Source organism: Oncorhynchus keta, chromosome 9 (genome assembly GCF_023373465.1).
Source record: "Oncorhynchus keta strain PuntledgeMale-10-30-2019 chromosome 9, Oket_V2, whole genome shotgun sequence".
Classification (NCBI taxonomy): domain Eukaryota; kingdom Metazoa; phylum Chordata; class Actinopteri; order Salmoniformes; family Salmonidae; genus Oncorhynchus; species Oncorhynchus keta.
The window spans coordinates 14,354,871-14,379,986 of record NC_068429.1 but is presented as its reverse complement, the minus strand read 5'-3'; the positions used below and the strand labels follow the sequence as shown (position 1 = coordinate 14,379,986).

General features: G+C 42.0%; 1 protein-coding gene across 1 annotated transcript in view; it reads left to right on the top strand.

Annotated features, from left to right (window-relative positions):
- The window catches only part of crata (carnitine O-acetyltransferase a), a 32,027-nt gene extending 7,622 nt beyond the window's left edge, over positions 1 to 24,405 (top strand). Inside the window, exons 2-13 of the mRNA XM_035775505.2 lie at positions 326 to 613; positions 997 to 1,115; positions 7,917 to 7,970; positions 11,838 to 12,003; positions 12,362 to 12,536; positions 13,217 to 13,395; positions 13,688 to 13,788; positions 14,067 to 14,186; positions 16,149 to 16,271; positions 17,798 to 17,996; positions 22,331 to 22,468; positions 23,093 to 24,405. Of these exons, the coding sequence (XP_035631398.1) occupies positions 326 to 613; positions 997 to 1,115; positions 7,917 to 7,970; positions 11,838 to 12,003; positions 12,362 to 12,536; positions 13,217 to 13,395; positions 13,688 to 13,788; positions 14,067 to 14,186; positions 16,149 to 16,271; positions 17,798 to 17,996; positions 22,331 to 22,468; positions 23,093 to 23,308 (1,878 nt within the window). The 3' untranslated portion in view covers positions 23,309 to 24,405. The remainder of the gene's footprint in view (positions 1 to 325; positions 614 to 996; positions 1,116 to 7,916; positions 7,971 to 11,837; positions 12,004 to 12,361; positions 12,537 to 13,216; positions 13,396 to 13,687; positions 13,789 to 14,066; positions 14,187 to 16,148; positions 16,272 to 17,797; positions 17,997 to 22,330; positions 22,469 to 23,092) is intronic.
- Positions 24,406 to 25,116: the final 711 nt, after the last annotated feature.

Here is a 25,116-nt window from a genome sequence, read left to right as displayed (position 1 = left end):
CAATTTTTTTTTTTATCACTTTCTCTTCACCTTTCCCCATTCTTTCCTTCATTGGTTTGTTGGGAAGTGTATTAGCCAATGGCTATTGCCTATGACAACTAGTAGGTAGTCATATCGTCTTCGCAGAGCCAAATTCTTCGATACCAACTTTGGTAGTCAACATGTAATTACTGCAGAATACCTAGCTACTAGTCATACAGTAGTACAGGCTAAAGATAATTTTCATGTCTGCATGGCTACAGAATACAATATAACTAACTCCATTACAGTAATTGATCCTCAGGCTCTGACCAGTATTTCCCCTACCTTACTCTCTATTTCCCAGGCTAAGGACCTATGGTACAAGGTGAAACCTTGTGGCCGCCTGGTTAGGCCTGTGGCGCCCACGCGCATCCCCGGGCGCTACCTGAGCCACCAGGAGGGCCTCCCCAAGCTCCCAGTGCCCTCCCTCCAGCAGACGTGCGAGCGCTACCTGGCCACCCTGGAGCCCATCGTGGATGAGGAGGAGTTGAGCCACACCAAGGAGCTGTTGGCAGAGTTCCAGAAGGCTGGGGGGGTTGGGGAGAGGCTGCAGAAGGGCCTGGAGAGAAGGGCCCGCAAGACTGAGAACTGGGTGAGTTGGCTGAAATCAAACCCTAACCCTGTATTAAAATACAGTGATATGATAGTTTGGCCATATCGCCCAGCCCTACTCGAAGGCAAGGCTAGCAATTTGGTGTTGTTGTACAAGTGGCCTATGGTTATAGCCACCTGCTATTGTTAAAATAAAATCGAATGCCACTTTTATCTATGATTTAGAAACCTGTACCATGGATTAATTCCACAAAACAGAACAGAGATACATTGTTATTAAACAAGAACATTCTTTAGACAAGACCAGATTACAATAACGTGTCAAGGGCAAAGTTGAGAATGGTTCACTCTTATTTTGTATTTTTTTGTAATGCATCTCTTCATTTGGCCATTCTTCTTCTCTCTCTCTCTGTCTCTCTCCAGCTGTCAGACTGGTGGCTGACTACAGCCTATCTGGACTACCGGATGCCCGTAGTAGTCCACTCTAGTCCCGGGGTGGTCTTACCCCGCCTGGAGTTCAGCGACCGCCAGGGACAGATGAGGTGAGATGAACCAAGTCCTCCCCACATAGACGCCAGTAGGAACAAACATAACACTCAGCTTTGTACAAATTCCTCATCACTACCGCTACATCGCTACCATCTTTACCATTAGAAACACCTTTGTTACAAAATCCTTGTATGTACTGTATCTAGTCAAATGGCTACTCAGACTATTCACATTGCCCCACCCTCTCCACACCACTGCTACCCTCTGTTGTCATCTATGCATAGTCACTTTAATTAACTCTACCTACATGTACATACTATCTCAACTAACCGGTGCCCCTCTCACATTGACTCTGCACCGCCCCCCGTATGTATTGTTGTTTTTTTACTGCTCCTCTTTAATTACTTGTTACTTTTATCTCTTATTATTATCCATATTTTTTTTAACTGCACTGTCGGTTAGGGGCTCGTAAGTAAACATTTCACTGTAAGGTCTACACCTGCAGCTATACTTTAGGTAACTTAGGGTGCGTTTGTAAATTCACTCTGGAGTGTCAGAGTGCCCTCTGGGTATTCGTAAATTCAGAGTGTTGTCAGATTGTCCGTTCGTAAATTCAGAGCGTTTTGCTCTCAGAGCATTCAGAGCGCACACTGGATGCTCTGGTTGAGGAGTAGGGTTGATCCGAGCGTTCTGGCCTCACAACGGCAGTCAAGCACCCAAGCTAACTGGCTAATGTTGGCAGGCTTGCAAGCTACTGCCAGACACAAATGAGAGAGCTGGTTATCTAGAGCGTTGGTGATTATCTGTGCTGCTGGCAACAATTTAATTACGCTTTTTTTTGCCAACGTTTAATGACACCGGGCATATTCAACTGGTGTTGAGCTTCCGTAAATTCATCCGTTATTCTGCGCTCTGGCACACTCAGACGAGAGTGCTCTGAAATCGGAGTAGGTAGCCAGAGTGAATTAATGAACGCATCCATACTGTCATGTAAATACCGTCCTCTCTTGCACTCCTGTCGTGTATTAGTGTTAGCAGTCATAGCTAGTCATTACTCCTGTGTTACAACATCCACACTTTCTCCAACACCATTTCTACTCACATACAGTGCCTTGCGAAAGTATTCGGCCCCCTTGAACTTTGCGACCTTTTGCCACATTTCAGACTTCAAACATAAAGATATAAAACTGTATTTTTTTGTGAAGAATCAGCAACAAGTGGGACACAATCATGAAGTGGAACAACATTTATTGGATATTTCAAACTTTTTTTTAACAAATCAAAAACTGAAAAATTGGGCGTGCAAAATTATTCAGCCCCTTTACTTTCAGTGCAGCAAACTCTCTCCAGAAGTTCAGTGAGGATCTCTGAATGATCCAATGTTGACCTAAATGACTAATGATGATAAATACAATCCACCTGTGTGTAATCAAGTCTCCATATAAATGCACCTGCACTGTGATAGTCTCAGAGGTCCGTTAAAAGCGCAGAGAGCATCATGAAGAACATGGAACACACCAGCCAGGTCCGAGATACTGTTGTGAAGAAGTTTAAAGCCGGATTTGGATACAAAAAGATTTCCCAAGCTTTAAACATCCCAAGGAGCACTGTGCAAGCAATAATATTGAAATGGAAGGAGTATCAGACCACTGCAAATCTACCAAGACCTGGCCGTCCCTCTAAACTTTCAGCTCATACAAGGAGAAGACTGATCAGAGATGCAGCCAAGAGGCCCATGATCACTCTGGATGAACTGCAGAGATTTACAGCTGAGGTGGGAGACTCTGTCCATAGGACAACAATCAGTCGTATATTGCACAAATCTGGCCTTTATGGAAGAGTGGCAAGAAGAAAGCCATTTCTTAAAAATATCCATAAAAAGTGTAGTTTAAAGTTTGCCACAAGCCACCTGGGAGACACACCAAACATGTGGAAGAAGGTGCTCTGGTCAGATGAAACCAAAATTGAACTTTTTGGCAACAATGCAAAACGTTATGTTTGGCGTAACAGCAACACAGCTCATCACCCTGAACACACCATCCCCACCGTCAAACATGGTGGTGGCAGCATCATGGTTTGGGCCTGCTTTTCTTCAGCAGGGACAGGGAAGATGGTTAAAATTGATGGGAAGATGGATGGAGCCAAATACAGGACCATTCTGGAAGAAAACCTGATGGAGTCTGCAAAAGACCTGAGACTGGGATGGAGATTTGTCTTCCAACAAGACAATGATCCAAAACATAAAGCAAAATCTAGAATGGAATGGTTCAAAAATAAACATATCCAGGTGTTAGAATGGCCAAGTCAAAGTCCAGACCTCAATCCAATCGAGAATCTGTGGAAAGAACTGAAAACTGCTGTTCACAAATGCTCTCCATCCAACCTCACTGAGCTCGAGCTGTTTTGCAAGGAGGAATGGGAAAAATTTTAGTCTCTCGATGTGCAAAACTGATAGACATACCCCAAGCGACATACAGCTGTAATCGCAGCAAAAGGTGGCGCTACAAAGTATTAACTTAAGGGGGCTGAATAATTTTGCACGCCCAATTCTTCAGTTTTTGATTTGTTAAAAAAGTTTGAAATATCCAATAATATCCAATGTCGTTCCACTTCATGATTGTGTCCCACTTGTTGTTGATTCTTCACAAAAAAATACAGTTTTATATCTTTATGTTTGAAGCCTGAAATGTGGCAAAAGGTCGCAAAGTTCAAGGGGGCCGAATACTTTCGCAAGGCACTGTATCACTCCTTCTGTAGCTCAGTTGGTAGAGCATGGCGCTTGTAACGCCAGGGTAGTGGGTTCGATTCCCGGGACCACCCATACGTAGAATGTATGCACACATGACTGTAAGTCGCTTTGGATAAAAGCGTCTGCTAAATGGCATATATTATTATATTATTATTATATTACTCAGTGTGTATTTTCATGTAACAGACATGTATGTCACCATGACACAAAACCGGGGCCCTGTGTCATTCACCTGCTAATGTGAACTCAAGCTACCATTCACCTTTCCAGTACAATATTGCCAATTGGGTGACATTTCACTATGGGGTCAGTTGAGATTCACAAGACCTTTGTACACACTACCCTTCAGACTGCACCCCACCCCCCCCCCTCCCGCTCTCTCTCTGAAAATATATATAACTAAAAGCGCAGTAGCAGATCACTGAAGTAAGCACTGCAGCACATGGGTCCCTGTTGACATAGGTTACATCTATACATTATTTAGATGGCCTATTGACATGGCAGAGAAATGGCTTGTTGTCTGAGCTAAGACCATGTTGTTTTCACCTCATTGATCATGCAAATAATCCCCTGGGGGTTTTATCAAATGTATTAGGCCGGACAAAGTTGAATCACTGTTTAACGGATGCCCTGCCTTTTCTCCACACCCCTGTTATTTTTGGGCAATATATGCAGGGCTTTGCTTATAATGCACTGTCCGCTCTCCCTTGAGGCTTTCCCAAGTTGATGCACAAGAGACCAAACAGCCTCAGATGTTCAAGCCTTGGATTGGACAGTGAAACGCTCACACCGTAATGACTGAAGCCAGTGCAAATTCCTACTATTTATGTGTCCAGGTTAAATGTGGGACGTCCCTCAGTATAAACAAACAGTGGGTTAAATTCATGGTTATTGCATCATTTTCAGATCTATTAGAAACGATTAACAGACGAAACAACAATGTAATTTAACCAAACAGCAGAGGGAACACCCCCCTATCCACATCGATGGAACAGTAGTGGAGAGGGTAGTAAGTTTTAAGTTCCTCGGCGTACACATCACAGACAAACTGAATTGGTCCACCCACACAGACAGCATCGTGAAGAAGGCGCAGCAGCGCCTCTTCAACCTCAGGAGGCTGAAGAAATTCGGCATATCACCAAAAGCACTCACAAACTTCTACAGATGCACAATCGAGAGCATCCTGTCGGGCTGTATCACCGCCTGGTACGGCAACTGCTCCGCCCACAACCGTAAGGCTCTCCAGAGGGTAGTGAGGTCTGCACAACACATCACCGGGGGCAAACTACCTGCCCTCCAGGACACCTACACCACCCGATGTCACAGGAAGGCCATAAAGATCATCAAGGACAGCAACCACCCGAGCCACTGCCTGTTCACCCCGCTATCATCCAGAAGGCGAGGTCAGTACAGGTGCATCAAAGCTGGGACCGAGAGACTGAAAAACAGCTTCTATCTCAAGGCCATCAGACTGTTAAACAGCCACCACTAACATTGAGTGGCTGCTGCCAACACACTGACTCAACTCCAGCCACTTTAATAATGGGAATTGATGGGAAATGATGTAAAATATATCACTAGCCACTTTAAACAATGCTACCTAATATAATGTTCCCTACATTATTCATCTCATATGTATACGTATATACTGTACTCTATATCATCTACTGCATCCTTATGTAATACATGTATCACTAGCCACTTTAACTATGCCACTTTGTTTACATACTCATCTCATATGTATATACTGCACTCAATACCATCTACTGTATCTTGCCTATGCCACTCTGTACCATCACTCATTCATATATGTTTATGTACATATTCTTTATCCCCTTACACTTGTGTCTATAAGGTAGTAGTTTTGGAATTGTTAGCAAGATTACTTGTTGGTTATTACTGCATTGTCGGAACTAGAAGCACAAGCATTTCGCTACACTCGCACTAACATCTGCTAACTATGTGTATGTGACAAATAAAATTTGATTTGATTTGAATTTAACCATAGATCAGGACATAATATCTCATTATTATACATTTCTTAATTTGATTACTATTATTTGTCATTTACTCTTGAATTAGAAAAAAATGTTAAATGATCTTCTCTTACTCTAGACATCACATTAAATTATGAAATTGGATTGCACTTTGTTTTCTCTCAGGAATAAAGAAACTGTCACAAGTTATACTTCCCATTGTGTTTAATTTTTCATGGTTATAACAACATTGTAACATCTGCATTTTTTTAAAGACAAATTGTGTAAGTTTTCACATGGAATAATATAACTCTTGAAGCTCACATTAGTCCTAGAGCCTCTGCACAAGAGCCTAGGACAATGTGGTAACGTACTATTTTTCCTTATTCACTTCATGTATATTTTTTTTCGCTCGCCTCACTTCTCTGGTGGGAAAATCCGTTAAACAGTGAATCTATTTTGTCGAGCCTAACTCTTAGGTCATTTCTACTAGTTTATACGTTTTTTCTGTTATTATAAATATTATATATATATTATATTTGGCATATATATTTATATATATTATTATATATATTATATTATATATTTAATATCTCACTGCAATTATGTTGTGAACTGTTCAGAATATCACACTTGCAATATTTTTTTATGATTTAGTCCAGGCATCTCTCACCAATTTAATTGTTGGCTCCCAGCAATAACCCCAATGAATGCCTTGTTTTACTCATCTGGATTTGCCACTCAGTTCATAGAACCGTGGTTACCTGAGTAACCTTCGATATCTGTGGCTGGGACTAACGGAGCAGTACAAGTATTTTCTGGCGCATCTTTAAATAATTTAAACTACGAATTCGGCTCTAGATTTACAATGGTTGGACCGAATACCTTTCCTGAAAGGCAGGATTCTCAGGAACACGTACGCGTCTTCTGTGTTGTTCATATGATGAAAGCTGTGAGTGATGAATCTGCATAGAATAACTGAGGGAGATGAATTGATTCTCCACAAACGATCATTCACAAAGATTGTTTGATGATCATCCCTGATGTTTTCCTGAATTTTTCTATACCTTTCTTACTTCAGCTTTTATCTTATTTTATTAGGATAAAAGCAATAAGGTCCGATTCGAAAGATCCATCAAACTATTTTTGCGCATTTTTGTTTCTTATGCCCCAAGTGTCCTAGAATAGTGTTTGAGAATTAAAATAACAAGCAATTAAGTATCCATAACATTTTTAGAAGCATATTTTGTACCCATTCACTCAAATGCATTGACCAAGCATCAACTGCACCGCATCTGACTGTAGTAAGGCGCTACAGAGGGTAGTGCCAACGGCCCAGTACATCACTGGTGCCAAGCTTCCTACCATCCAGGACCTATATTATAGGTGGTGTCAGAGGAAAGCCCATAAAATTGTCAGAGACTCCAGTCACCCAAATTATAGACTATTTTCTCTGCTACCACATGGCAAGCGGTACCAGAGCGCCAAGTTTAGGACCAAAAGGCTCTTCAACAGCTTCTACCCCAAGCCATTAGACTGCTGAACAATTCATAAAAATCGCCACTGGACAATTTACATTGCCCCCCCTACACTGCTGCTACTCAATGTTTATTTGTTACCTATGCATAGTCACTTCGCCCCCACCTATATATAATAATAATATAATAATATAATAATATAATAATATAATATAATATAATATATGCCATTTAGCGGACGCTTTTATCCAAAGCGACTTACAGTCATGTGTGCATACATTCTACGCATGGGTGGTCCCGGGAATTGAACCCACTACCCTGGCGTTACAAGCGCCATGCTCTACCAACTGAGCTACAGAAGGACCACCTACATTTACAGATTACCTCAACTAGCCTGTACCCCTGCACACTAACTCGGTACCGGTGCCCCCTGTATATAGCCTCGTTATTCTTATTGTGTTACTTTTTATTATTACTTTTTATTTTAGCCTACTTGGTAAATACTTTCTTTTTGAACTGCACTGTTGGTTAAGGGCTTGTAAGTAAGTATTTCACGGTAAAGTCTACACATGTTATATTCGGAGCATATGACAAATAAAGTTTGATTTGAAGTTGTTAATAACATCATCCTGCTCAAATCTCTCCACCCAGGTTTGCTGCCAAGCTGATCGCTGGCGTTTTGGACTTCAAGACAATGATTGACAAGTGAGTGCCAGTGCTCCTTGTCTTAACGACACAATTTAATCAGAGGGCAAAATCCAATACAAGGGCCATGTTAAATTGACTCAGATTGTACCAGGATCTGATTTCCTGCCCCTAATCCTGCTAAAACTGATTATATTTAGCCAAAGTGGCTAACCAGGAACGATTTTATTTATACATACATACAGTACCAGTCAAAAGTTTGGAAAACTTTATTTTTACTATTTTCTACATTGTAGAATAATAGTGAAGACATTAAACTATGAAATAACATATGGAATCATGTAGTAACCAAAAAAAGTGTTAAACAAATCAAAATATATTTTATTTGAGATTCTTCAAAGTAGCGACCCTTTGCCTTGATGACAGCTTTGCACACTCTTGGCATTCTCTCAACCAGCTTCACCTGGAATGCTTTTCCAACCATCTTGAAGGAGTTCTAACATATACTGTGCACTTATTGGCTGCTTTTCCTTCACTCTGTGGTCCAACTCATCCCAAACCATCTCAATTGGGTTGAGGTCGGTTGATTGTGGAGGCCAACACTCAATCACTCTTCTTCTTTGTCAAATAATCCTTACACAATCTGGAGGTGTGTTGGGCCATTGTCCTGTTGAAAAACAAGTGATAGTCCCACTGAGCACAAACCATGCTTCACGGTGGGAACCACACATGCGGAGATCATCCATTCACCTACTCTGCGTCTCACAAAGACACTGCGTTGGAACCAAAAATAAAAATTCTGACTCACCATATCAAAATACAGATTTCCACTGGTCTAATGTACATGAGAGCTAGTTTCATCATAGCGCTTGATGGTTTCTGCGACAGCACTTGAAGGAATTTTCTAAGTTCTTGACATTTTCCAGATTGACTGACCTTCATGTCTTAAAGTAATGATGGACTGTCATTTCTCTTTGCTTAATTGAGCTGTTCTAATATGGACTTGGTCTTTTACCAAATAGGGCTATCTTCTGTATACCACCCCTACCTTGTCACAACACAAGTGATTGGCTCGAACGCATTAAGAAGGAAAGAAATTACATAAATGTACTTTTTAACAAGACACACCTGTTAATTGAAGTGTATTCCAGGTGACTACCTCATGAAGCTGGGTGAGAGAATGTGCAAGAGTGCAAAGCTGTCATCAAGGCAAAGGGTGGCTACTTTGAAGAATCTCTCAAATATAAAATATATTTTGATTTAACACTTTTTTTGGTTACTACATGATTCCATATGTTATTTCATAGTTTTGATGTCCACACTGTTATTCTACAATGTAAAAAAAAAATAAAAAAAATCCCTGGAATGTGTAGGTGTGTCCAAACGTTTGACTGGTACTGTATATACAGTGCCTTCGGAAAGTATTCAGAACCTTTGAATTTTCCGCATTTTGTTACGTAACAGCCTTATTCTAAAATGTATTTAAATGTTTACATAAGTATAACATTTACATAGGTATTCAGGCCCTTAAAGCACCTTTTGTCAGCAACTCCAGCATCGTGTCATCTTGGGTATGAGACTACAAGCTTGGCACACCTGTATTTGGGGACTTTCTCACATTCTTCTCTCCAGATCCTCTCAAGCTCTGTCAGGTTGGATGAGGAGTGTCGCTGCACGGCTGTTTTCAGATCTCCAGAGATGTTTGATCGGGTTTAAGTCCGGGCTCTGGCTGGGCCTCTCAAGCACATTCAGAAACTTGTCCTGAAGCCACTCCTGCATTGTCTTGGCTGTATGCTTAGGGTCGTGGTCCTGTTGGAAGGTGAACCTTTGCCCCAATCTGAGGTCCTGAGCACTCTGGAGCAGGTTTTAATCAAGGTTCTCTCTGTACTTTGCTCCATTCATCTTTCCCTTGATCCTGACTAGTCTCCCAGTCCCTGCCGCTGAAAAACATCTCCACAGCATGATGCTGTCACCACCATGCTTCACCGTAGGGATGGTGCCAGGTTTCCTCTAGATGTGACGCTTGACATTCATGCCAAAAAGTTACATCTTGATTTCATCAGACCAGAGAATCTTGTTTCTCATGGCCTGAGAGTCTTTTGTGCATTTTGGCAAACTCCATGCGGGAGTGGCTTCTGTCTGGCCACTCAAGCATAAAGGCCTGATTGGTGGAGTGGTACAGAGATGGTTGTACCATCTCCCATCTCCACAGAAGAACTCTAGAGCTCTGTCAGAGTGGCCATCGGGTTCTTGGTCCCCTCCCTGACCAAGGCCCTTCTCCCCTGATTGCTCAGTTTGGCTGGGCAGCCAGCTCTAGGAAGAGTCTTGGTGGTTCCAAACTTCTTCCATTTTAAGAATGATGGAGGGCATTGTGTTTTTGGGGACCTTCAATGCTGCAGAAATGTTTTGGTACCCTTTCCCAGATGTGTGCCTCGACACAATCCTGTCATTGAACTCTACGGACAATTCTTTAGACCTCATGGCTTGGTTTTTGTTGTGACATGCACTGTCACCTGTGGGACTTTTTCTAGACAGTTGTGTGTGCCCTTCCAAATAATGTCCAATCAATTGAATTTACCACAGGTGGACTCCAGTCAAGATGTAGAAACATCTCAAGGATGATCAATGGAACCAGGATGCACCTGAGCTCAAATTCGAGTCTCATAGCAAAGGTTCTGAATACTTATGTAAATAAGGTATTTCTGTTTTCTATTATAATACATTTGGTAAAATTTCAAAAAAGCTTTTTTCGCTTTGTCATTATGGAGTATTGTGTGTAAATTGCTGAGGATTTTCTTTTTTTTAAAATCTATTTTAGAATAAGCCTGTAACATTTTGAAAAAGTAAAGGGGTTTGAATACTTTCCGAAGGTACGGTACATAAGGTATGACAGCAATCTAAGCTTTGGTTTTATTTAGCTGGTCACTGTTTCAAACGCTTACTTAACATTTGTGGCTCAATTAAGTTACTTGTACATGATTTGGACATGGATTACAAAAATGGTATTAAAAAAATATATACCTTTAACTTGCATTGAAGTTCTGCCACAAATGCTAAGAAGTTAGTGTTTGAAAGTTGATAGTGCCTATACGCTGACAATGCAAAAAATTATGAACACCTGCTCTTTCCATGACATACACTGCCCAGGTGAAAGCTATGATCCCTTATTGATGTCACTTGTAAAATCCACTTCAATCAGTGTAGATGAAGGGGAGGAGACAAGTTAAAGATGATTTTTTTTAAAGCCTTGAGACAATGGAGACATGGATTGTGTATGCGTGCCATTCAGAGGGTGAATGAGCAAGACAAAAGATTTAACTGCTTCTGAACGGGGTATGGTAGTAGATGCCAGGCTCACCAGTTAGTGTCGAGTTGCAATGCTTCTGGGTTTTTCACACAGTTTCCTGTGTGTATAAATTCTGGTCCACCACCCAAAGGACATCCAGCCAACTTGACACAACTGTGGGAAGCATTGGAGTCAACATGGGCCTGCATTCCCGTGGAACGCTTTTGACCCCTTGTAGAGTCCATGACTCAACGAATATTTCTATGCTTCCTTTTTTAAATCTTTTACTTTGGGTTTTGTACACCAGCTGAAAATACAATAACAAAAATATATTTCACAGCAGTTTAGATGGTACAATGACTCTCTATACCATACTTGCTTGTTTTGTCACATAAACTGAAATTATGTGAACTATTCAAATTTTAGCAACCGGGAAATGGCGGAGCGATTCCTGCATAGTTCATCTTAAGTTTATTTCCACAAGTTGACATCAGTTGTCGTTACTGTTGTCATAATTATGGGATCATCATGTAAGCCTTATGACTGAATGTTCAAGAAAATGTCTCTCTTAATAGTTGAAGAACTTCAATGAGTCCGTAAATGTATGTTTGACCATCCACCTCTCATTGCTCGGTCCACAGTGAGACGTTACCAGTGGAGTACCTGGGTGGGAAGCAGTTGTGTATGAACCAGTATTATCAGGTCCTGTCCTCATGTCGCGTCCCCGGCCTGAAGAGGGACTCGGTGGTCAACCATGCCCATCGCTCCAGGCCTCCCACTCACATCACTGTGGTGCACAACTTCCAGGTAAACCAAGAAAGACCTATGGAACTTAGTGTAGTCCAAAGGTGTTTATTTCACGCTTTGTCAATGTGTAATTACAAAGAAAATAATTCATCTGCACACTCTTAACTCCGATGCAGTTGATTGTTTAGACATCACAGCTACTGTACACCTTGCCAAATCAGGGTGGTGGTCGTTATTGTACGCTACAGGAAACATGCATCTGAAAACTGAGCTTTTTTTTATTGCACAAGGCCAAGTAGTCACACCCTGTTTCAGACCGTTTGGCTCATGACCCAGGTTGAGCATTTTCTTCTGTCTACAAGTTGATTGTGAAAACATACTTTGTCTCTCTCTCTCTCTCCTGTCTCTCCTCCATCAGTTCTTTGTCCTGGACGTGTACAACAGTGATGGCACCCCGCTGACGGTGGACCAGTTGTACATGCAACTGGAGAAGGTTTGGAGCTCGTCCCTGCAGACCAACAAGGAGCCCATCGGCATCCTCACCTCTAACCAACGCAACAGCTGGGGCAAGGCCTACAACAACCTCATCAAGGGTGAGAAAACAAGTATATGAGGTGGTGCAAAGGCAGGTGTTAGGTTCTGACAAAGTGAGTAAAAACTAATGGACAACTAAGGAAAGCTCAAACCAAGTTTATTCACCCAATGGGTCAGACAGCTGAACAGACAAAGACATATTTACACAAGCACTGGTATTTAAACCTTCCTCCTACGCTGAGTCTCCTTACACATCTGGACAGCCAATACACCTCTGTTGCTAGACAGGACTTTAGTGATATCTGTTCTTCCTCACTTCATCTTACCTGACCTCGGCCCAAATTCCTCAATCCTCCCCAACTCACGGCTTTCCTGTTGACTCGTACCAGACTGTGGCCCTTTCCCCTTTCCATAGGATATCTGATGTCTAGCATGAACATGTTCTGACAGAATGTAAACATTCTACATTCCCCTCTCTCCCTCAGTGACATGAATAAGGATATTTAATTTTTTCAAGTTTAGAAGTCAGAACCCATCACAGAGAAAGGGGCTGTGTCTCAATATAGTGGTTTCCTCTCTTTGAATCTATTCACTTCAACTGTGCTGATGTGGAAGAACTGGGCCAGAGGTGAGCAGTGGTTTAGAACTGGAGTCAAATTAGATTAGAACTGTGTTTACAACTGGGTTTGGGTAAGTGTGAATAACAAATAGATTGGTGTTCGTCCTTTTCTCCACTTAGATAAGACGAACAAAGACTCTGTGCGGGCCATCCAGAAGAGCATCTTCACAGTGTGTCTGGATGCTCCCATGCCCTGCGTCTCAGACGAGCTGTATCACAGCCGAGCCGCTGTCCAGATGCTCCACGGTGGGGGCAGTCGCTGGAACAGTGGCAACCGCTGGTTCGACAAGACTTTGCAGGTGACGCTACACACACCGATGCTCTACGGAGGGGGCAGTCGCTGGAACAGCAGCAACACACGTACACTCACTCACACAGAATACACACACACATACACAAACACACTGTATGTATCTTCCCCTTCTTGAAGTAGAAAATAGTACAAATAAAGAAAAACCCTGGAATGAGTAGGTGTGTCCAAACCTTTGACTGGTACTGCATTTTCTTTTTTAAACACTGAACTTATTCGACTGAAATCCCTGAGTCTGTGTTGTCAAGTGTTCGTCACTTTCCCGTGTCCCTTGTTTCCAGTTTATCATTGGAGAGGATGGGTCATGCGGTCTGATGTATGAGCACGCCCCTGCTGAAGGCCCGCCTATCGTGTCCTTGATTGACCACGTCGTCGAGTACACGTAAGTGCACCACTGTTGGGTCATCTCATTCATTTACAAAACACAGTCTCTTCAATCACTCACTCATCCCTGTCGTGCTGGCTTTGTGTAGAGCAGCAACACATGAGATCTGCTTCTGTCAATCTTTGGCCAACTCTACTTCAGACATGTCAAATAATTTATTGACATCAATGGAAGATTTGTGGGAAATGTTGATCTGCGCCATCGTGTCTGCAGGTCTAATTCCCTTAACAAGTACCATGAACTGAGGGTTTCCTGTCATGTTTGTGATCTACCAGGAAGAAGTCTGAGATGGTGCGTACCCCCATGGTCCCCCTGCCGATGCCTCAGAAACTACGCTTTAACATCACACCAGAGATCAAGAAGGACATTGAGAAGGCCAAGCAGAACATGAACATGTGAGAGTATAGATACAGTTGAAGTCGGAAGTTTACATACACCTTAGCCAAATACATTTAAACTCCGTTTTAAATTTCAACTCTGGTCAGTTAGGATCACCACTTTATTTTAAGAATGTGAAATGTCAGAATAATAGTAGAGAGAGTGATTTATTTCAGCGTTTATTTCTTTCATCACAATCCCAGTGGGTCAGAACTCAATTAATATTTGGTAGCATTGCCTTTAAATTGTTTAACTTGGGTCAAATGTTTTGGATAGCCTTCCACAAGCTTCCCACAATAAGTTGGGTGAATTTTGGCCCATTCCTCCTGACAGAGCTGGTGTAACTGAGTCAGGTTTGTAGGCCTCCTTGCTCCCACATGCTTTTTCAGTTCTGACCACACATTTTTTATGGGATTGAGGTCAGGGCTTTGTGATGGCCACTCCAATACCCTGACTTTGTTGTCCTTAAGTGATTTTGCCACAACTTAGGATGTATGCTTGGGGTCATTGTCCATTTGGAAGACCCATTTGTGACCAAACTTTAACTTCCTGACTGATGTCTTGAGATGTTTCTTCAATATATCCACATAATTGTCCTACCTCATGATGCCATCTTTTTTGTGAAGTGCACCAGATCCTCCTGCAGCAATGCACCCCCACAACATGATGCTGCCACCCCTGTGCTTCACGGTTTGGATGGTGTTCTTCGGCTTGCAAGACTCCCCCTTTTTCCTCCAAACATAACGATGGTCATTATGGCCAAACAGTTCTATTTTTGTTTCATCAGACCAGAGGACATTTCTCCAAAAAGTATGATCTTTGTCCCCATGTGCAGTTGCAAACCGTAGTCTGGCTTTTCTATGGTGGTTTTGGAGCAGTGGCTTCTTTCTTGCTGAGCGGCCTTTCAGGTTATGTCGATATAGGACTCGTTTTACTGTGGATATAGATACTTTTTTACCTGTTTCCTCCAGCATCTTCACAAGGTCCCTTGCTGTTGTTCTGGGATTGATTTGCACTTTTTGCACCGAAGTACGTTAATCTCTAGGAGACAGAACTCGTCTCTTCCCTGAGCGGTATGATGGCTGCGTGGTCCCATGCTGTTTATACTTGCGTACTATTGTTTGTATAGTTGAACGTGGTACCTTCAGGTGTTTGGAAATTGCTCCCAAGGATGAGCCAGACTTGTGGATGTCTACAATTTTATTTCCTGAGGTCTTGGCTGATTTCTTTCGATTTTCCCTGATGTCAATCAAAGAGGTACATATTGTTCTGGAATTTTCCAAGCTGTTTAAAGAAACAGTCAACTTAGTGTATGTTGACTTCTGACCCACTGGAATTATGATGCAGTGAATTATAAGTGAAATAATCTGTCTGTAAACAATTGTTTGAAAAATGACTTGTCATGCACAAAGTAGATGTCCTAACCAACTTGCCAAAACTATAGTTTGTTAACAAGAAATTTGTGGACTGGTTGAAAAATGAGTTTTCATGACTCCAACCTCTGTGTATGTAAACTTCCAACTTCGACTGTATATACAGTACATAGAAAGATGTGTTCTAGTTCTATGTGTGAGAGCTAGCTACATAGCAGAGGAGGCTGGTGGGGGAGAGATATAGGAGGATGGGCTCACTGTAATGGCTCACTGTAATTAAACATATGGAAACCGCACGTTTGACTCCGTTCCATTAATACCATTCTAGTCATTACAAGGAGCCCATCCTTTTATAGCTCCACCCACCAGCCTCCTCTGCTACATACATGTCTTGGTCCTGGAGGGCTACAGGGGGCCCCGGCTTTTCTTTTCAGCCCAGCTCTAACACACCTGAATCAACCAGTCTTATTTTCCAGACCTTGGTTAAATATTATACAGGCCTATGGATATATTTCAGAAACATAGTTTAGATGTATTCAATTAGGAATTCATATATTTGTATAGGCGTACCCTGTAATATTCTGCGTTGTGACATCTACCCCCCAGAATGGTTCATGACCTGGATGTCAAAGTCATTGTTTTCTCCCACTTTGGCAAGAACGTCCCCAAGACCCACAAGATGAGCCCCGATGCCTTCATCCAGATGGGACTACAGCTGGCCTACTACAGGTGAGGATACACACTATGCTAATTATGTTTCCGTTCTTATTTCAGTTACACTGCAAATAGTCTCGTGTAGCCACACCTCCAAAGTCACATTGTTGTCACGCCTCCCTTTGACTTTTAGAGAATTGTGTCTTAGTCAAAACGGTTTGAATGGAACGCTGGCTTTCAGCAGCAAGATTTTCTATTGGATGTTACATTTGAAGAACCCTCTCCCACATGCCATTGGTGCTCACTGCTGGTGCTACGTGTTATGTTATCATCACTGTTTTTAGACTGGGTAGGACACACTTTGCAGAGTTGTTCAGTAAGCTAGTTTACAACAGTGCACAGATGGAAGAAACCCTGTAGGAAAAGCTGAATTGTGTTTTGCAAAAAGTGTTCCACACACAATCGACATTGATCAACATATTTTGTGATTTAATCAGTGATTTCCCGGCCATCGTCACACACTGTTGCACATACGACACTAATCTAGTAAGCACCTTTGATTTACAGCAGGTTCCCACCCCTATTTCACTATCTTTCTACCATGAACTTCCCCAGGCTTCACATTTAGTGAATCCTGGTTTCAACAAGGATACACTGCAAACACCTATGTCATTCCTGCATTGTTTAATAAAAATCATGACCTGGCACACACCCAGAAAGATGATTTTGGGTGGAGGTGCTGACTAATGGCGAATAAACTATAGAAAGAGAGTCACACACTCTATATTAACTCCCAATTTATTGGGTAAATCACAAACGTTTCGGCATCACTGTGCCTTCTTCAGGGTAATGTCATGAATACTTGAACCAGCTTATGATGACAAACAGTGCAACCAATGACAATAGTGAGGGGTGTGTCATAATTATTAAGTTAATTAGAATGAATTGAGTGAAACTGTTAAACAATAGTTTATGGCATATTAAATACATTAGCCTATTATTATATGCAAACATAATTATTGTTGGCCTCTCGGGTGGCGCAGTAGTCTAGAGCACTGCACTGCAGCGCCAGCTGTGCCACCAGAGACTCTGTGTTCGCGCCCAGGCTCTGTCATAACCGGCCGCGATCGGGAGGTACGTGGGGTGACGCACAATTGGCCTAGCGTAAAATTCAACAACAAAAAAACATACATTATTGTTTAATTAAATTTGACATATTTAATTGTTTCCTATTTCATTTATATTTGTAACGTGATATATTTGTTTGGTTCAACCTTAATGCATAATAAGCATCATCAACAGGGGGAACATAGAAAGAATACATCAATTTGTAAGACTTGTTCATAAAATAGAGAATTGTTGATAAGAATGTCAATATTCAGACCACTAGATGGCAATGTTTTTAGATAGGATATCCAGTAAGCTTCCTGTTGTAGTAGTAGGATCTCCAGAGAGCAAAATATTCCCTAACCTAACTCCTACTACCCTTAAACTGTACCAATGCAATATAACTGGGATCTCTCTCTCTCTCTCTCTCTCTCTCTCTCTCTCTCTCTCTCTCTCTCTCTCTCTCTCTCTCTCTCGCTCTCTCGCTCTCTCAGGATGTATCAGCGGTGCTGTGCCACCTATGAGAGCGCGTCTCTGCGTATGTTCAAGCTAGGTCGCACCGACACCATCCGCTCCTGCTCCATCGACTCTGCTAATTTCGTCAAGGCCATGGACGACCCAGCCAAACAGAAGATAGAAAAAGTGACCCTACTGGAGAAGGCTGTGAAAGCCCACCGGGCATACACTGACATGGTGAGTGAGTGCTGTCTAATAGAAAGGATAGATACCCGCACAACAGGCTTGGGGTCAATTCCCTTTAGATTCCGGTCTGACAAACAAAGAAACTCACGGACGACTAATAAAGCTCAAACCAAGTTTATTCTCCCACTGGGTCACACAGCTGCATAAGACAATGACATGTTTACACAAGTACATATGTAGAACCTCTACTGGGTGGAGTCAACTCCTTGCATATCTATCAAATCAAAGTTTATTTGTCACGTGCGCCGAATACAACCAGTGTAGACCTTACAGTGAAATGCTTATTTACAGGCTCTAATCAACAGTGAACAAGTAACGAGGCGATATACAGGCACCGGTTAGTCGGGCTGATTGAGGTAGTATGTACATGTAGATATGGTTAAAGTGACTGCATATATGATAAACAGAGAGTAGCAGTAGTGTAAAAGAGGGGGCGGCGGGACACAATGCAGATAGCCCGGTTAGCCAATGTGCGGGTGCACTGGTTGGTCAGACCAATTGAGGTAGTATTTACATGAATGTATAGTTAAAGTGACTATGCATATATGATAAACAGAGAGTAGCAGCAGCGTAAAAGAGGGGTTAGGGGGGGGCACACAATACAAATAGTCCAGGTAACCATTTGGTTACCTGTTCAGGAGTCTTATGGCTTGGGGGTAAAAACTGTTGAGATGCCTTTTTGTCCTAGATGCTCGTCAGGATGCTCTCCATATTGCAGCTGTAAAACCTTTTGAGGATCTAAGGACCCATGCCAAGCCTTTTTAGTTTTCTGAGGGGTGTGTTTGGAATAGGCTTTGTCTCAACCTGCTCCACTACAGCCCTGTCTCTTCACCTCCTTCGACTGTCTTGGTGTGTTTGGGTCATGCAGTTGTGGGTGAATAGGGAGTACAGGAGGGGACTGAGCACACACCCCTGTGGAGCTCCAGGGTTGAGGATCAGCGTGGCAGATGTGTTGCTACCTACCCTCACCACCTGGGGGCGGCACGTCAGGAAGTCCCGGATCCAGTTGCAGAGGGAGGTGTTCAGTCCTAGGATCCTTAGCTTAGTTATGAGCATTGAGGGTACTATAGTGTTGAACGCTGAGCTTTACTCAATGAATAGCATTCTCACGTAGGTATTCCTTTTGTCCAGGTGGGAAAGAGCAGTGTGGAGTGCAATAGAGATTGCATCATCTGTGGATCTGTTTGGGCGGTATGCAAATTGGAGTGGGTCTACGGTTTCTGGGATAATGGTGTTGATGTGAGCCATTACCAGACTTTCAAAGCACCTCATGGCTACGGACCTGAGTACTACGGGTCGGTAGTCATTTAGGTAGGTTACCTTAGTGTTCTTGGGTATAGGGACTATGGTGGTCTGCTTGAAACTGTTGCTAGGCAGGATCTTCAGTGGTGCCTCTCCTCTGTGTAGTCATGGCCCTGCCTCGGCCCACATTCCTCACTCCTGCCTAATCCACGGCTGTCCTACCTTATCTGTTGACTGAAACCAGACCGTTGCCCTTCTCTCCATAGGATACATGAGATTTAACCATAAGATGTTCTGACAGAATGGAAACTTTCTCACTCAGTAGATTTCCATCTACTCAGTAGATATTAAGTTAGAAGTTCGAATCCAACAAGTCAATTCAGAAATTAAACCATATTCCAAATGTTCCTAATTGAAAAGCACTGAGGAGAATTGTAATGGAATTGACCCCAACCCTATGGCACCCTATTTACTTAACCTTCATCAGTGACAGAGTACTGCACTCACTAATGCTGAGCGATTAACCATCTAATTGACAAACGTTGGTTCAATAATTTTAATTTAGTTTTTATTTTTCTGTGAGCTCACTGTGCACATTGCGCTGTAGTTTCTCTAGAGATAAATAAGATCAAGCCTGAACTGGGCAATGTAGTAGGGAGGCCAATATTCCACATAGTTTAGCACAGAAAACATGGTAATTAACTACAATGACCATAATCCATTGCGCGCCCGCCTACTCGTCCGGTCTGTGTGGAGATTATTATACCTCAGTGGTGTGGAGCAGACACAGAGAATGTGTGATGGAGAGGTATAGAAAGCAGCTACTTCAAGGTATCTCTTCCTGAAAATACGTGATCGAAGTGATTGATAGTTAGTATTCAGAAGTCATAAAAGTATGCCTTATTTACTTTGAAGAATTACTAAAATAGTGATGTTGTCAGACAGCTCTGTAGAGATGAAATGATGACTGAATTAAATAATAGTCATCCAATTACACCAATGTAATATACACAACTGAAACATCCTATTAAAGTAATGTGAATAAATGATGGTTAATAAGGGATTAGCAGTAATGGACAGTCACTAGCATCATGTTATTAATTGTTTTATTCTGTGTTCCAGCATTCAATCCGCATAGTACATTCAATATATATATATATACACACACACACACACACACACACACACACACACACACACACACACACACACACACACACACACACACACACACACACACACAGTGGGGCAAAAAAGTATTTTGTCAGCCACCAATTGCAAGTTCTCCCACTTAAAAAGATGAGAGGCCTGTAATTTTCAACATAGGTACACTTCAACTATGACAGACAAAATGAGAAAAAAAATCCAGAAAATCACATTGTAGGATTTTTTATTAATTTATTTGCAAAATATGGTGGAAAATAAGTATTTGGTCACCTACAAACAAGCAAGATTTCTGGCTCTCACAGACCTGTAAATTATTCTTTAAGAGGCTCCTCTGTCCTCCACCTGTATTAATGGCACCTGTTTGAACTTGTTATCAGTATAAAAGACACCTGTCCACAACCTCAAATAGTCACACTCCAAACTCCACTATGGCCAAGACCAAAGAGCTGTCAAAGGACACCAGAAACAAAATTGTAGACTTGCACCAGGCTGGGAAGACTGAATCTGCAATAGGTAAGCAGCTTGGTTTGAAGAAATCAACTGTGGGAGCAATTATTAGGAAATGGAAGACATACAAGACCAATGATAATCTCCCTTGATCTGGGGCTCCACGCAAGATCTCACCCCGTGGGGTCAAAATGATCACAAGAACGGTAAGCAAAAATCCCAGAACCACACGGGGGGACCTAGTGAATGACCTGCAGAGAGCTGTAACCAAAGTAACAAAGCCTACCATCAGTAACACACTACGCCGCCAGGGACTCAAATCCTGCATTGCCAGACGTGTCCCCCTGCTTAAGCCAGTACATGTCCAGGCCCGTCTGAAGTTTGCTAGAGAGCATTTGGATGATCCAGAAGAAGATTGGGAGAATGTCATATGGTCAGATGAAACCAAAATATAACTTTTTGGTAAAAACTCAACTCGTCGTGTTTGGAGGACAAAGAATGCTGAGTTGCATCCAAAGAACACCATACCTACTGTGAAGCATGGGGGTGGAAACATCATGCTTTGGGGCTGTTTTTCTGCAAAGGGACCAGGACGACTGATCCGTGTAAAGGAAAGAATGAATGGGGCCATGTATCGTGAGATTTTGAGTGAAAACCTCCTTCCATCAGCAAGGGCATTGAAGATGAAACGTGGCTGGGTCTTTCAGCATGACAATGATCCCAAACACACCGCCCGGGCAACGAAGGAGGGGCTTCGTAAGAAGCATTTCAAGGTGCTGGAGTGGCCTAGCCAGTCTCCAGATCTCAACCCCATAGAAAATCGTTGGAGGGAGTTGAAAGTCCGTGTTGCCCAGCAACAGCCTCAAAACATCACTGCTCTAGAGGAGATCTGCATGGAGGAATGGGCCAAAATACCAGCAACAGTGTGTGAAAACCTTGTGAAGACTTACAGAAAACATTTGGCCTCTGTCATTGCCAACAAAGGGTATATAACAAAGTATTGAGATAAACTTTTGTTATTGACCAAATACTTATTTTCCACCATAATTTGCAAATAAATTAATTAAAAATCCTACAATGTGATTTTCTGGATTTTTCTTTATCATTTTGTCTGTCATATTGAAAGTGTACCTATGATGAAAATTATAGGCCTCTCTCATCTTTAAGTGGGAGAACTTGCACAATTGGTGGTTGACTAAATACTTTTTTGCCCCACTGTATATATATATATATATTACGAATCTAAATTTTAAAAAGTGATTTTTTTTAAAGATCCAAGCCGACCTCAAAAATCACCATTCGCTGAGCACTATCAGTCCCTTTATAATAAAATACATTGAAATGTTTGAAGTGCACAAGTCAAGTGTGTTTGCCCAGTGTGTTTGGATCAATGATATAGCCTAAACAAATCATCAATATGCATGAATATTAGATATAAATATGTATGTCTATGGTTTGGCTGTGTCCAGGCGATCCATGGTCAGGCCATAGACCGACACCTTCTGGGGCTGAAGCTGCAGGCCATCGAAGACCTGACCTCCATGCCTGAGATCTTCATGGACACCTCGTACGCTGTGGCCAACCACTACAATCTTTCCACTAGCCAGGTAAATAGCTATCTTATGGGACGTTTCATTGACGCTCATTGTTGTTTTCCGATCTGGCAACACAATATGGTGGCTGAACAACCATATGACAATGCAGTGACAGTGTTTTATTAAACCATTTTGGTTGAATTACTGCTAGTCTGACGTAATTGGTTGATAAAACACTGTGCCGTAGTGCTGAAGTACTCTTTCCTTGCGTGTCTGTCTGCCCTGCACGATTGGGACAGGTGAGCCAAGCTTGACAATTGGCTATTGAGCTAATGTTGTCAGTAGCTTAGGGTCAGCCAAGTGTCATCTTGGTTAGTTCATTTTTATACCTACACTAGCAAGCTTAGTCATTAGAAGTTAGCTACATAAAGATCTAGCTACTGAAGCTTCTTAGGGGTTCTAGCTACTGAATCTACTTAGGGGTTCTAGCTACTGAATCTACTTAGGGGTTCTAGCTACTGAATCTACTTAGGGAGTCTAGCTACTGAGGCTACTTAGGGGGTCTAGCTATTGAGGCTACTTAGGGGTCTAGCTACTGAGGCTACTTAGGGGGTCTAGCTACTGAGGCTACTAGCTAATGCTCATACCGTAAGGAGTAAGCTTGCCTGCTCCCCCCTTCTTTCTCCTCCCCCAAAGGTACCAGCCAAGACTGACTGTGTGATGTGCTTCGGACCCGTGGCACCCGACGGCTATGGCGTGTGCTACAACCCCATGGCAGAACACATCAACTTTGCTGTGTCGGCATTCAACAGCTGCAATGAGACCAATGCGACCCACATGGCCCAGAGGCTGGAGGAGGCCTTGCTGGACATGAGGATGTTGCTGGAGAGCACCCCCAAGGCCAAGCTGTGAGAGGCAAACCAAGATAGACCTAGTTCAGGGTCAGACTAGGCTTGGCTGAACACTGCTCCAGACTTAGGCCACCACAGACTGTCTGATACAAGACAGCTTAAGACCGCTTCAGATGGTCCAAGACCTATGCCACCATTGACCGCTCGCCTCAGACCTGGTTCAGAGCCCGGCCAGGCCACCACAAACTGATACAAGATTGATTAATACCGCTTCAGATCAGATTCAGGTGTTTTAGCTAGTACATGGTTGCCATCATTACATTTGCGGTTTGGTGTACAACATCAGTTTGATGGCGTGTTCTTTATATGACAGATTGAAAGATTTATTGACTGCAATATTAAGACTTAAATTCACATTCATTGTTCATCAAAAAAATTATGCAGGTTTACTTGTACAGATCGAATCGTATTCTTTGTATTGCAATCATCATTGTGGATGAGCCTGTGGCAAAACAATAGCCTGGTCCCAGAATTATTTCTGCACAAGACCATAGGTGCTGGCAAGACGGCACAAACGGATCTGGAAACAGGTTAGCAAAAGAGTTTGAGGAGTGGAGTGGATCACTAAAAATAGATTGAATCATTATGGCTGTGTTTAAATTGTGTATAATTAAATTAAGAAGTATGTTTGAGATTGTAGTAAATACAGTGCATGTTATTTGGAAGAGCAAGTGTTTGAGTGGGATACTGGAACTTTGCACCTGCCTTGCCTTATGGGATTTCCTTTTAATTTTTTTACACTAATTGTGTAAATACCAGTGTTGGTGAAGCTACTCAAATATAGTTTACCAAGCTACCAATTACTTCACACTGGAAGAAGGTAAGCTACACTAAAGTTACCCATAATAAAACTATAGTTACTTTGAAAAAGTAGTTCACTACATCCAAACTACTTTGTGAATAAGTATATGTGAATACTGTAAAATGTAGTTATATTACTAGAACTATGTGTAGTTCACTACTCCCCAACACTGGTAAATACAGACATTTGAATTTTGAAGGTACTTGTGTGTCTGTCTGGGTTCTGAATGCTGTAAATAGCACTGGTTATGTACTTAATGCTGGTTATTAACATTAAACAATTGTTTGTAAAAATCATCCAAGTTTCAAGTCTGGTATATGTACACTCAAATTTTCTTTAATTTTTTAATAATTATATATACATTTTTTGAAATTCCAAAAACAAACGTATTACATACAAGTAACAACTTAACAGACAGAAAAACAATGACTCCGTCGTCTGTCCCTGCAGGCTCCCATCCCTAGTGTATGCATTATTGTTTGCCACTTGGCCTTAAATTGTACACACATGTTTTTCCTCACAATGGAAAATCATATTATTTAAATATTGAAATGGCATGGGTGCCCATGCTATTTAAATAATAACTTATTTGATTTTCCATTGTGTCAATGATGGCAGATTGATTGACTTCCAAGTTTTTTGGACTCATTTATATCAAAATAATAACATTTTAAAAGTAGTATGAAAGCTGGTTTGAATAGAAAGTGAGTTCCCCCAACCTTCTTTACTGAGCTATGCTGACCGTTTAGATAAGAACCATGGGCAGCACCACGCCACTTCATAGGTGTCAAGTTCCCGTGTGTCTAGGGTTGTGTTCCCCTGCTCAGACGTTGCTGACACATGCCAAGACATGGATTTTACGTATCAGCTAACCACATATGTTATGCGTTGAAGACGACTGGGGGGAAAACTAGGTCAAATCATGACGTTAGTGATTTTCACGTCGGAAAGTCGGAGCACGAGAAAAGATGCCTGCATTTCCGAGTTGGATGACCATTCAAAACTAT